This window comes from Cnephaeus nilssonii (genome assembly GCF_951640355.1).
Source record: "Cnephaeus nilssonii genome assembly, chromosome: 6".
Classification (NCBI taxonomy): Eukaryota; Metazoa; Chordata; class Mammalia; order Chiroptera; family Vespertilionidae; genus Cnephaeus; species Cnephaeus nilssonii.
The window spans coordinates 65,621,791-65,636,285 of NC_137077.1; the positions used below are offsets into that span (position 1 = coordinate 65,621,791).

General features: G+C 38.8%; 1 protein-coding gene across 4 annotated transcripts in view; it reads right to left on the bottom strand.

Moving 5' to 3' along the window:
• Nucleotides 1–14,495, bottom strand: part of PTPRR (protein tyrosine phosphatase receptor type R) — a 238,971-nt gene that overhangs the window by 93,971 nt on the left and 130,505 nt on the right. For 2 of the 4 annotated variants that reach the window (XM_079775288.1, XM_079775287.1), the window contains exons 3-5: nt 14,167–14,280; nt 11,141–11,296; nt 4,514–4,624 (exon numbers count right to left, since the gene is read on the bottom strand). In XM_079775288.1, coding sequence (XP_079631414.1) covers nt 4,514–4,624; nt 11,141–11,296; nt 14,167–14,280 — 381 coding nt within the window. Of the gene's footprint in view, nt 1–4,513; nt 4,625–4,738; nt 4,950–11,140; nt 11,297–14,166; nt 14,281–14,495 lie in introns of those variants that run through there. The other 2 variants (XM_079775289.1, XM_079775290.1) reach the window with 2 other exon arrangements.

Sequence of the window (14,495 nt, forward strand, 5' to 3'; positions counted from 1 at the left end):
CATGAGTAATTATGCAATAAATGAAAGAAATAAATTATTATTATTATTATTATTATTATTATTATTATATTTAGTAAGGGGATTGTATTCTTACCTAAATGACTTTCATTAGTACAGGGAAAAAATTGAAAATTAGTTTGAGAAATAGATTTACTTTGGAAAATGGTTTGAACCAAATAATTCTAGCTAGGACTCTAATCCCATTTCCTTCAATCTCTAGGGATTATACATAACAAATTAGAAAAGTGTGGCTATTTATGTCCACCTTTGACATGCATTTACTGAGTGATGCTCAGGCTGAAGCAGGTGGTCTGACCTAGGATTTCCTGCCTCACCTAACAAGGCCAGGACTAGAGAAACTCTTTGTATGACATAGAAATGGCTCTAACATGCCAGAGCTTTCACTGACCCAAACAGCTGGTTTTGTGTGTTTTCTGGGCTTTCCAGAAGCAATCTGGCTTATAAATATCTCTACCTATATTTCATGAATACCTTTGTACTTGTCACTAACTCTCTAAGTACATTTGAAGGTCTATTCTTTCTATTATTTATTCAAGTTTAAGAACCAATTCTGAATGGATTGGAAGTTGCCCACACATGTTTTTCTTAGAAAATTGTATTTGTCTATTTGTCACTCCACCCACTGTACATTCACATTTGAGAGGTGCTAAATAAGTCGCACATTTGAAATGTCATGTGTGCCTAATTTTATGCCTGGCAACATATTTTTTTTTATGTTGAGAAAAGTAAACAATATACCACATTTCAAAAATGTTGCCAAGCCTTATGTTATTGTTATACAGCACACAGAATCTCCATTACAGCAATTTACCTATATAATTTCATAATAAAATCACATGCTTTTCATTTGTATGGTATGTAGGAAGGTTAGATGCAAATAATGGTATTTGATCTCTCATAAATATAATTAATGCCCCTAGAAAAATTCTGGGTTATATCTTTTATTTTTCCATGGAATCAACAAAATTATGAGAAACAGAATTGGAATATGTATTTAAGAATCACAAAAGTGATAGTATAACTATTACTGAGAGATCTCAGTAAGAAACTTAACTTTAAATCAAGATCATTATTAAAAACATTGGAACATTTATAAAGATAAGCTTATTTTAGAGAATCACATTTGACATCCCCCTAAATGTGAACTGTTGCCTTATCAGTGGTTAAGTTGCATCATATAAACTTAACTTCATCTTAAGCCCAACTGTTAGGTGGTATTTATTTTTCTGTCAATATTAACTCCTTTCTAATGTACTGATGGCTTGTTCCCCTGTTAGTTCATTCTACGACTTTCATTAATTCAAGAATTATCAGAATACCATTTAGGAGTATTGCTTCTCTCACTATTCCCCACCCCCAAAGTGTGCCTCCGCCCGGAAATGGGAGCATCACCACCCAGATAGTCAGCCAAATAAACCAAGAATCATCCTTAATTTTTTTCTTTCCTTCTCCCTGAGAATCAGTACTCAGCAAAGTCCTGTCAGTTCCACCTACAGCTAAACCCCAATCCTTCCCCTCTCTCTGTCTCCTCCATTCCTACTCAGGGCCACTGTCACCTTTCTCGTCAGGCTAATACAATAGCCTCCAGAACCCTCCTCTCCTGCCAGGCTCTGTCCACAACCACTGGGCCCGCAGAGAACATGATCTTTAAACACACACATCAAAGCTCAGCTTAGAGCACGCAGCTTCCTGCTTCTTGAATTCAAAGAGGCCAAGCTTAACCCCTCCTCAGCTGTTCCCACCTCCCCACATTTTCCTGCTGCACACATCTCAGTTTGCTTTGCCCCCCCCCCACCCCCGTGTCACTGTTATGTTATCTCTTCATGGCACTTAACATGATTTGAGATTTTTTTTAAATTAATAAACTTAATTTTTAGGTTTACAGTTTTAGATTTACAGAAAAATTGAACAGAGAGTATAGAGTTCCTTTTCCTCCTTCTCCCCTACCTCCCTAAACAATGTCCCCTATCACTAACATCTTGCATTAGAGTGGTATATCTGTTATAATTGCTGAGCCAATATTGATAGAATTAACCAAAATCTATAGTCTAGATTAAGGTCACTTGTACTGTTGTACAAATCCATAAAGTCATATATGGGGGTGGGCAAAAGTAAGCTAATAATAATAATAATAATAATAATAATTAATACAGTAATAAATAAATCAAAATACAAGAATAAACTCTGTGTTTCTTGTACTCACAACTGTAAGCCTACTTTTGCCAACCCTGTATTCACTATTATAATATACAGAATAGCTTCATTGACCTAAAAATCTGCTTCACCGATTCACTCTACCCCACCCCACCTCTGGCAGCCACTGATCTTTTTATTGCCTCTATAGGTTTGCCTTACAAATGTCATATACCTGGAATCCTACAATATGTTCACTATTTGATTTTTAAAATATCAATTATTTTTTAAAAAAATCCCTCATGAGAACAGAGACCGTCTCTGTCTTGTTCTTTCCTTTGCCCACAGTACCAACAACAGACCCGCAGTGGCTCCTCTGTAGGAATGTGCGGATTGAATGAATGGATGAATCTACCCACCAACCCCATAAAGTGCAACCACCTACCCCTTTGAAATATTCCTTTCTCGAACTGCCCTAGTAACCTTGGAGCAGACTTATCTGGGTTTCAGACTTTTCCACTGATGCTTTGCAGATTATTAGGAAAAGAAGAGTTGCTCCCCGGCCCCACGTGGTTGAGGGTGTGACTGCTCTGGGACCTTTGGCCACCTGGGACCAACATCTCACAGAGGAGTTTTCCCCGTCATTTTAGACTCGTGGGTGCTCCTCGGGTTAGAAATGCAGAATCTTACACATTAGTGGCAAGCTCTGCTCTGCCTCCCTCAGCCTCTCGTACTCACAGGCTGCTCAGGGGTCTGCCTCCCCTCTTTCCCCCCTTTAACCTTGCCTTTGCTCTTCCGAAACTCACCATTTAACCCTGAACAATTTCCATTTTTCCTCACTCTTTACCCCTTTCTATCTTCCGCCCTCGCATCCTTTCCCATCAGTGAAGCAGAAAAACATACTAATGTGCCTGACAAGAGCGAGCACGGCGCTGGAGATGTCCTGTGCTAAGAAAACGAAGAACCCAGCTATTTTAAAGTACAGTGAACCCTAACCAGAAACCATACCTTCCAAAACACTGAAAACCGCCCAGAGGTCTCCGCCACAATTTCCATAACCTCCAACCTTCTCTCGCTAAAATGCTTTTTCCTGAACCTCTACCATTAATATATACAAATCAATTTCCTCACTCAACTCTTAAACAATTCTTTGGTTTATTGGGCTACAATTTGTAGAAATCTTTTTTAATGCCTGGCCCATAGGAGGTCCCTCTGAATTTATTAGGATGGAAGCTTTGGGGTGTTTTTACTACTTCCTATATTTAGATTCAAGGAAATATGCTTATCATCACCCTAGTCAAGGCCTTAATTGTTTTATAGCCTTCAAATTAGACCTACTCAGCCTCTGTCTTTTCAAACAGCCCTAATCTTTCCAACATAAACCCTTTCCCAGCAGGGGGAGCACAAATGAGGGAACAAAATCCAATAAAACTCTGGCAGCACTGGTGATTGCAGAAAGAATAAAATAGCAGGATGTCTTTTTTTTGGGGGGGGGGGGTATTTGAAACCTAAGGAAGGAATGTTTTTAAAAATGTGAAAAATTAAAAAGAACGCAGCACACAGGAAAAAGTTACTAAAACCCATTTGTAAACTTCAAATATTTTAGGTTACCTCACAGTATTTCGAAAGAATAAGAAGATCCGTTTCCATTTGAAGGGTTAACTGTTAACTCATTCAATACCGAAGAGCATTGCCTAGTTTAATGAGCTTAGGTTTACTTTGGTTCTATTGTTTTTAAAATTAGAAATATACCTTTAAAGGCTGCACATTCATAATTTGTAATTTAAAGAGCTATTTGCAGTTACACTTTTATAGTATTCGTTCACCTAAAAACATTAGTAGGTAGTGAGTTGTGCAGCCTTTGGGTCTATAATGTCTTTTCGTGCCTGGAATTTCATAAAATGCTTTCAGGGCCCTTTAAAAAGAAGTTAGTTAATCAAACCACTTTTTAATGAGTCAGCTTGCCTCTAAGACATTATTTCTTTTAAAAAGTGTTCCATAAAAAGTGATATAAATGAAGGAGTAAAGTAAGCCCAAGTGTGCCCGTGGGACTTGAATGACTTTGAGGGTCACTTTAGTGACCTCGGGGAACCACTTTCTAAAGCTTCATTCTCAGGGTTGATCAAGTTACTAAAAGCCCAGTGCAATCCCAGCTCCCTCCTGCAGGTCAGAATCCATAATTGCGCAGGTTTCCTTCAGCTATCACTCCGCTGTCAGGGATGCGATCCCCCAATTTAGCAGGATCACAGTCTTGCTTCTGTTCCCGGCCTTTTCAGCATTCATGTGAACGGCAAATGTATCCAATAATATTAAGCAGTGGGCTCAGCAAAGGATAAAATAGATAAAGAAGCAAACTTACCATCAAGCATGTTACTATCATAACAAAGATGCTGAGAAATACGACAACGGCATAAAATCCTTCTTTGCTCCAGATTTTGTCCGCTTCGTGCTGCCCTTGTAGAACATTTTTCTTTAAAAGCAAAACAGAAAGTCCGGCGTTAAATGAGAGCTGGAGGAGACGGGCGTTCTTATCAGACACTAAACATATTTTTAGCTTTCTTCCATTCAGTGTAGTAGAACACACCTACATTCCTCGCTGCCAGCGCTGCTTCTCAAACTGCTCTGAGGCAAGGCGCTGCCCCCTGGAAGAGACTGTTTCACCTCCTGTCCTGGAGCAGGCAGGCCCCGCACCGCATGCCAGGTCCGGGGCTTCCTCAATGCCCCTTACAGTCTCTCTTGGAAATGACCTGGTTCATAGGTAAGAGAGTTCCGTTCTGTTCTGCGTTGGAGGAAATTGTTTCTGAAGCTTTCTTTACCCTGTGTGAAGTCCCCTCCCACCACAACACCCTGGTTTACGTGCTGTAATACAGCTCTTAACTTCTCAACAAAAGTGAAACAGGTGCAAACAAAATCTCATGATGCATTAGTAAACAGAGCAACGATGTCAGGATCATTTCCTTCTCCCTTTTCCTCCTCTGTTGTCAAACCTTTTCTTTTTTTTTTTTAAATGCAGCCTTATTTGTCAAAATCTGATTAAAATACCAATCTCACCTACATAAATTGTTAGAATATTACATTTTATTTAAGAGTCAGGGAACACCAAAAAAGTCCAGAATTATTTAGTAATAAAAGGTGAACTAAATAGTTTTATTTTTATTTATACTTTTTTTTGTTTACTACTATGGGGTGGAAAAGCATGAATAAAATGTGAATGAGTGTCTTAATTTTATTTCATTTACTCTTTTTTTTTTAAAAAGCTTATCTACTAAATCAAGTTTTAGAATGCTATTAGTTTTATGATTCCGTGAAATTTATAGATTTATAGTTAAAGAAACTTCAACCTGAAACCAAACGGCCCACAATTAGGAAAGACACACAAAGGCGGCTCAATCAAGGAAAATGTTCCCACTTTGCTGAAGGCTGCCTCCCCCGCTTTTGTGAGAGGATGTCTGCCTGGGATAGTGTCTTCAGTGAGTAAGAAAGTCTTGAACAAGGAGATACAGAATGATGGACAGTCACAGGGAGAAAGGCCCTGGGAACTGAGAGGTCATCTTGGACATTTCAGCGGCAATGAATTCCCAGCTAAATGTAACCACTGGGGTGACTCCAGTGGAACAGGACAACCTAGCTGATCCTAGTCCATCCACAGAACCATGAGAAATAAATAGTAGTCGTCACACAAAAAAAGAAAGAAAGCCTTGAATAAAACCTGTCCTTGTGTCTGAACTTAGAAATCATTGCTAATTACCTTTGCAGCACTAAAAAAAAAAAAAAAAAAAAAAAAGAAAGAAAAGAATATTTTCACCATTTGTAAATTAGACAAAATGAAACATTTCCCTTGAAAAACATTTTATGAAAACTTTTATTCTGGAGCTCAATGAGTGGGGAGTTGAATAAGACAGAACAGAGAGGGTCTGTTAAATTAAATTAGTTAAATTGTGATCAAAAACAATTTGAGGGAGTCTTTTATTGCTTGAAATAGTTGAGTTTCCATGACCTTTGCTTGTAAAACATTGATGTACTAGTACTCACCATACCATTTTGCTTACTTTCTAAGACACAGACAAATTTATGGATATAAGAAATGATTTTGAGATATATTTTTAAAATATGTGAATAGTAAGTGGATGGAGAATCTGAAAATACTTGATGAAATGATTGGAAACCAAGTATCGTTCTGGACAGGAAATCTTGGGTTCAGGTGACAACTCATCTTTTACTCTTTGAGCTCATCCAGATATATTTTATTCCAATGTGTCCGTAAACATAGCTGGCAACTAATAAAAAAAAAAAACACTCCTGAAGAAATCAGGTATAAATATGTTAATGAGGTTTTTTTTTTTTTTTTGCAGGCAACTAAATAGCATCTATTGCTTGCTATAAAAGCCAACTAGTTAAGCCTTCAAGTAGGCAGCATAAACCTGTCAAATTTAAGAATGAGCATGTAAGCTTTAGTTAATGTAAAATGTGGATCAAAAGGGGTGGTTAGGTGGGTGGTAAGAGATTTTGTGTTCCTAACCTGTGGAATAACAACATGTTCCTTTCTGTGTAAGACATATCTGTTTTGTTTTTCTTTTACCTAAAGCAGCAATGATGGAAGAATTAGCCTCCCTCCCCCACTCTCCCACCCCCAGTTAGAAAGACACATGTTTTGTACTCCCAGAACTTAGTCACTGCACTTTCTTGGTAAATAGATTTCCTTCTGAGTCACGCTATTCCTGCTGAGCACCACTATATTTGTACAGAGATCTAAAAGACTTGATAAGAGCAGGGTAATAAATGGAAAAGTTTGTAGTTAACATTCCACAAATCAAAAGAAGATAATTCATAAGACTCTCCCATCTAACCTTTGCATGAGGTTGAAGTGATGCCTTTTATATTTTGTCAGGAGACTGGGGGTTCAATAGTTCAGAGACTCCATGGCCGGGTCAAGCCAATGCCATTGTGTCATCTTTACATCTTATTTCAGATATTCTAATAATATTTTCCCTTTAACTTTGTCGCAGTGAAAGTTGTTGGGTTTTGTTTTGTCTTATGATTTAAAATTTGGGCATGTTCCTGTATCACTATATCAATGAGAATGGCTTCTCTATATCCCATTTAATAATTTGATGCACTATAGTTTTCTGGTTTGTTTGTTTTTTAAACCCATTCTGATCCCAGAAGGTGGAAGAGATTCCCAAATGCTTGGAAATATAATATAGAGGCTTTAGGTCACAGGGGTAGGGAACCTTTTTTCTGCCAAGGGCCATTTGGATATTTATAACATCATTTGAGGGCCATACAAAATTATCAGCTTCACAATTAGCCTGCTATATTTGGTCAAACATTTCATTAACTCACCCCTAATGCCATGGCAGGGCCAGAACAAATGATTTCGAGGGCCTTATACAGCCCGAGGGCCGGATGGTCCCTGCCCCTGCTGCAGGAGACATATCTATTTAGGAGAGATGAGCGCACAGAATGAGAACGGAGTAGAAATGTAAGTTACCTGGTTAGTTGAGTGACTTAGGCAGATAAGTGAGATGCAGCCTACAGTAATGTAGTTTTGTTAGGTGCAGGCGCACTTCCACTGTGCAATACACAGGGTAAGCAGTTCAGTCTGAATGGTCTAACATGTTAACATTGTTTTCCTCCTCAGCACTGTATGGCTGGGACTGTAAAGTTGAGACTGTTGGCTAATGTTCCTAGTTCGAGGGAACAATCACCAAACTCCCGGATTATGGCTTATATTCATTTGGTATGATTTTTTTCTCTTTGTAAATATTCCATGGAAGTATCAGTTGACACATTGGCCTGTTATTTAATGAAGGGAACTTCCTCCTTTGCAATATAAGACCTGTAAAACTGGAGTAGTTTGCAACTGAACAAAAACAACCGAATCTTTAAGTCATTTTTAGTGTGAATGCAAAACTTATTGTTTCAATGGATATTTATAAAAACATTTAAAAATGGAAACTAAAATAATGAATTTAATTTAATTTTCCTGAGATTTGACTTATTAGGTAAGAAGTCTAGTTTTATCTTTATGAGCATCTTAAAATAATATTTGTGTGCTTATAATGTTCTAGGTACTGTATAAAAATATTTTTTAAATGCCTTTTCTCCCCCCCCCCTCAAAACAAATACAAAAACAAAACAAAACACCACATAGCTTCAAAATGAAAACAGACAATAAACAAAAGTAATTCTCTATTTGGTATTTTTCTTTCTTTCCCAAGAGTTTTTTCTAAAAAAAATAAAAATAAAAAATCAAGCAAATAAAGAAATGGCAACAACAAAAAACACATCCTTCCCTGAAAGAAGATAATATAAGTTTAGGAATAGATGCTTTGAGACATGATTAACAATGTTCTGTGACCCATGCAAAGGATGAAAAACCAAAAAAAAACCACAATATTCATTTTTTTCTCTTCATAAGCATGCTCCCATAGCAGAGCTATAATTTTAGGGTAAAAATGTGGAAGAATGGGTTGAGGCATAAGCTGTCATCACGCACTAACCGCAGAGATGAATAAAGAAGCGGGGAAACCCTTCATTGTGAACAGCTTGAACAACTATTCACAAATGCTTCGGCGGGCCCCTTTGGACCGTTCGTGTCTGAAGCCCCCATGAGGGCACTAGCCCCCATTTCTGCATTTCCGGCTTCAGGTCAGAGGGTAATGCTGGGTCCCTTTTCAAAGCACCTGCAAAAGGCTCAATCAATTCATCTGTCCTTGATAAAATAGCCAATTAAAATACGTGCTAGCCTCCTGTAACATCATATTTCCGAGGGTCTAGATTTCCTAGATTTCTAGATTCCCACAATTTCACCAGAAAAATATTAAGTCTTGACCATCAAATACACTTTCATTATTAAAATACAGACCTGTGGTCTTTGGGCTAATAGTTCTGTGATGAGAGTCAGGCTAAGCTCTTCACCTTTCACCGAGCTGGGGGGTGTTGGAGGACCCCCAAGTGTGTACTTGATATTAACTAGATTTTTGAATGGTGAGCTCCTCTTGGTTCACAAATCTGGATGACTCACTAAGCTGCCATATTCCTAAAGCATTAAGAATAGTATTTAAACTCAGATTAAAGCAACAGGGAAGAATGCTAAGTAAGCCACTGAAAGCTCACAGGAAGCAGAAGAAAGTAATCCAAGGGTCTTTTTAAATTTTAAAGCATTGTCCTGGGGAAAATGTGTGCAAGTCAGTCTGTGAAGGACCTGGACACACAGGATGGGGTTTGGTTCGATGCACAAAGGGAAGCCCCTCAGCACTGCATGCGGGTAAGGGGTGTGGGTGTTTAAGCTCATGTTGATCTTTCCCTCTGGGCTCTTCTTCCTCAAAGCTCCCACGGCACAACAGGGCAACGTTATCAGACATACCCCTGCACTCTCCATATCTGCTTGTATCTTATCTGCCTTATTAGAAAACAATCCTATTGAAAGCAATCATCATATTTTATTTGTTTGTTTATTCATTTATCTTCTTAAGTTGGATACCAGCAGCATAGTGTTTGGCTGCCGCTGTGCCCATTGAATACCACGCACTGAAGGAGGCACCAAGGACACAGATAAAGTGACATGGCATGTCTCTTGAGGAACCTGCAGTGTAGAGATGGACTTGAAGACCAAGAGAGGATAAGGGGTTTTTATATTAAGCTCAAGGAGAACACACATCAATGAGCATTCACATCTAGGGAAGGCTTTGCTTTGTAGTAGACTGATCTTGAAACACGAAGGGTGCGTAGAAGGATCAACACATGCAAAAGCATGGAGGGAAGAGAAAGTATGGAGGTGTCACGGTACCTATGAAGTTTGGAATTGCCGAAGCAAAAACTAGGAGGGTGTTGTTAAACAGTTATAAAGCCTAGCACTCAAAGGATCATAGACCATACTGAGAAATGCATGCTTGATTCTGTAATATTTAGGAGGCCAAAGAGAAACATGACATTAGGAGGGCATGACCAGATTTATTTTAGAAAGATTACTCTGGTGCCAAGAGAGAAAACACAGTGTGTGTGTGTGTGTGTGTGTGTGTGTGTGTGTGTGTGTATGTGTGTGTGTGTGTGTGTGTGTGTAGGGCAGGGATCAGGGTGACACAAATTGCTGAAAGACCAATTCAATGATGACATACATTTTCATTCTGCCAATCAATCCTGCATTCAAATATTTGTTCAGTGCCTCCTGTATAGGAGGATTTCCACAAATGTTTTAAAAATTAATTCACATTCCAAGTCGATAAAATAAGGACTATACCCATTTTTTTTTCTATACCCATTTTGGATATGAAGAAACTGAGCCTCAAGGAGGCTGGCACCATACAAAGACTTAATCTCACAGAAATTAAATCACATGCCCAGGGTCACACACATATCTTAAGTGGTTTTTGGGTTTCAATCTTGTACCAAAGCCTTTTTTAAAAAAAATGTGTTTTTATTGGTTTTTATTTTAGAGAGAGAAGAAGGGAGAGGGAGAGAGAGAGAAACATAGATTGGCTGCCTCCTGCTTACCCCCTACTAAAAATTGAGCCTGCAACCTGGGCTTGTGTCATGACCAGGAATTGAAGGGGTGAACTTTTGGTGCATGAGTGGCTCAACCAACTGAGCCATACCAGCCAGAGCTTATACCAGAGCTTTTTATACCACACCTGCAATATTTGCTGAAATGAGAGGCAATAAACTTTACTGAAAAGTGAGATTAGACTAAGAATCAAGATGTCTAGATTTTTAAAATATATTTTTATTTATTAAACATATTTTAATTGATTTTAAAGAGGAAGGAAGAGGGAGAGATAGAAACATCAATGATAGAGAGAATCATTGATCCGCTGCCTCCTGCACACCCCCTACTGGGGTTCGAGCCTGCAACTTGGGCATGTGCCCTTGACCATAATCAAACCTGGGACCCTTCAGTCTGCAGGCTGACGCTCTATCCACTGAGCCAAACCAGCTAGGGTCTGACTGCAGATTTTTAGATGAAATCTTCCATGCAACAACATACCTCAGGGGAAACTCCTGTGATTCCAAATTGGGATAAACTTTGATGCAAAACATTGGTATTAAGTGAACGCAGCACTTCCTCAGATGGCAGGGCGTCAGAAATGCCTCCTTTTCGGTTTATGGGAGACACGAAGAGTTCCACACTGTTCTTCTTTCCCTAGTAAAAGCAGATTATTTGTACATGTTAATAGACATTTTCAAACAACTTTGGGAAGTATTTTTACCTTCCTCTAGAACCACCACAGAAAATTGGAACCCTAGAATCTTAAAAGGCATCTTGGAGATTACATTTATTAGTTATTCTCTGGTATACTTAAGAATACCAGCCCAGAGCCCAAAGTCTTCAAATGGCCTTCTTTCAAGTAATTGACACTTCAAGATTTGTAATTTTATATTTCATTGGTTGCTGGTTTATTTTTCCATTCCATATTATAATTAAAATATCCCCCCCACCACTATTTATGCCCTCTAAGCCCTCTTCCACCTCCACCTCCACCTCCACCCATCTTCCTCCCTGCTACACTCACCACACCATTGTCCATGTCCATGAGTTCTTTCTGTTTTGCCTTTGTTGCTCAATCCCTCCATGCCCCCTGCCTCCCTATGCCCATCCCCAGAGCTGTCAGACTGCTCTCTATTTATGAGTCTCTCTATTTTGTTTGTTTTGAAATATACTGTTCAGATGTTCCCTGAGTAATTGTGTTTAAAGAAGCATTATAGAATCAAATGAATTAAATAAAACCTAATGCAATAGTACAGTTATTAGACATTGCCACTCCATTTTTTTCCTTGTAACTTGTGTTACTGGAAGGCTGGAATCACTAAGGAAGGTGATGCTGCATGAGCTTTGAAGTTGCTTCCCTGATTCTGTTCTTCACCTCAAACGTCACACTTTTTAGGTCTATCCCTTGGGAAGAAATGCAGGATACTTTCCTATTAGTATTACCCCATTAGCTGAAATGCAGAGAGAAGGGTTTGTTTTTTTTTCTACCATAAATGGCAGACGGGACACATACAAAATAAACACACCACCGAAATCTATCAGATTTAATGCTGGTTCTATTTATAAATCTATCAAAATAAACACACCACGGAAATCTATCAAAAGTTACATATATCACGTACTTATGGAAGGAATTATTGCTAGTCTTTTCTTTTTGACATGGAGTTCTCTCATGTTAGAAAATTTTCTTTTAATGCCATTTACCAGAAGTTCAGCCAGGTATAAAATACTACTAGCAATCCAGAAAACAAAACACATTTCCGTGTTTGCAGGGAACAACAGACAATGACTAAGTATGGCATAATACTGATGTCAAATGTGTCTATAATAATTTAAATAGTTTGTGACCTAATAACAACAGTAGCGAGAATAGAGCACTTGGTGTTTTGCCTGACACACTCTTATGTACCTTAAATCTGTTATCTCATTTAATGCTTAAAACCCCTCCAGGACAACGGTGTTATAGTTCTCTCCATTTTGCAATTGAAGACACTTAAGTAGGTTGCCTACAGTCATACAACTGGGAGATGGCCAAGCTGGAAATGGGGTACGGTTAAGTCTCCAAAGTACATGCTCTTCATCACCATGCTCTGCTGCCTGGGGTATCATCATAACTCTACCCATTATAAAAACTGCTCCTAGAAACAGGTGTGATTAATTCCACTAACATTCTCCGGGGATGTTCGTGTTCCTGCCTGGGTGTGGCAAATCCCTTTTACCCCTGCAAAGAGCTAAGACATCTATAGTACCTACATCTCTACATCTTCTCATTTAAATAAGATACTTTGGATATAAAACCCATTTCCCTCTTTCAGGGCACTAGGAAATACTGTATTTCCTCTTCTATGGTACTGAGCTAAAAAAAACTTTGGTTTTTAAGCTTATTTGATCCCAGAAAATAGTTGACTTAGAGAATAAAGTCATTATGGGGAATGAAACAACTCACTCCTCCACACACACGTAACAATGAAAAGAAACAAAATCCCTAAAGCAACGTAAAAATCAAATTCTTCTCCATAGCTGGAAATGAGGATGTTGATTCCGTAGAAAGCTGAGCTCCAGCAGGAGAATCAGAATTTAAAGCAAGGGGACTGGGCGGTCCTGGCTTGAGTTCCCACTGCAGTGGAAATTAAGAACAATTGTAAAACTGTAAGATGATTCCAAAGTCCCTTTTCACAGGAGCCTTAGGTAACTAGCTTTTTACCAAAAGAAAGTCATCCGCTTTGAATTTGCCTTCTCTGCCTCTGCTCAGGCCCGCCCTCAGGTGCAGATGGGAACAAGTGGTTGGATGACATCAAGGTTCCCAAACACTGAGAAAAGGGGGGAAGGATGGATGTGGGTGATTGATTGATAGATGGGTCTAAAGTGGGCTCTATTCATAAAACCCTTTGGGTTTGCCTCATTCCCACCCCACATACCTATCCAAGTTTTCTCTAGGCTTTTCAGAACCATCTATTCTTGCATTCCATTTGGAGTGCTGTCCTCAAGGATTGGTTTTCCTTTATTTTTAACCCAAATCCTCTATGCATTCAGTATCCTTCATCCTACTGCTATCCTTGAAGGAGTTCTCATAGATGCCTCATGGAGACAATGCTTTAACTGATGCAGAAGGTTTAACTTTTTAGGAAGAATGTTTTGGGTGTAACGCCAGGTTGGTGAGACTAGTATGTTGGGCCCCTCTATTCATACCTACCAGGGTACTAGCCTTGAACTATGAGGGGTTGATACACTTTTCCTGTAAAGGGCCAGAGAGCCAGTATCTTAACCTTTGATTTAGCCCAACAATCTGTTAGAATGACTCAGCTCTGTCACTGTAACAGAAAAGTAGCCATAGTCAATATGTAAACAAATGACTGTGGCTTATTTGCAATAAAACTTTCTTTACTAAAACCATTGGCATGCTAGATTTGGCTCAGGGGCCATAGAACTGTAGCATGGGTGTTTTAAATTATTGTTCTTTATTATTGAGACCTTCAAGAAAGATCAAAGCCTGTGTCTGGGAACGTGAAATGGAGGCATCTTACAATGAGGCGATTGATGTGCACTTGCTGGGGTAAGAGTCCTAACGCGGCCGCCACTCCCTGGCGGAATATTCGGAGCAAGGTTATGTTCAGCTTGTTGACATCCATTTGCAGTGTCTGGAGGGAAAAAAGAAATTCAAATTATAGTTAAATGTTTGGTTCAGGATATTCAGGTCCTGACTGACGACTGACCAGAACAATTTCTGTGACTTTGATAAATTTACACTCATGGTGCTTTGTTGCATTTTTAATGGAGATCACATTATAGGGATATTTTATGTGAAGTTGTAAATGGTGTCAGTTAAAAAGATGGCACACTGTCTAGTTAATAA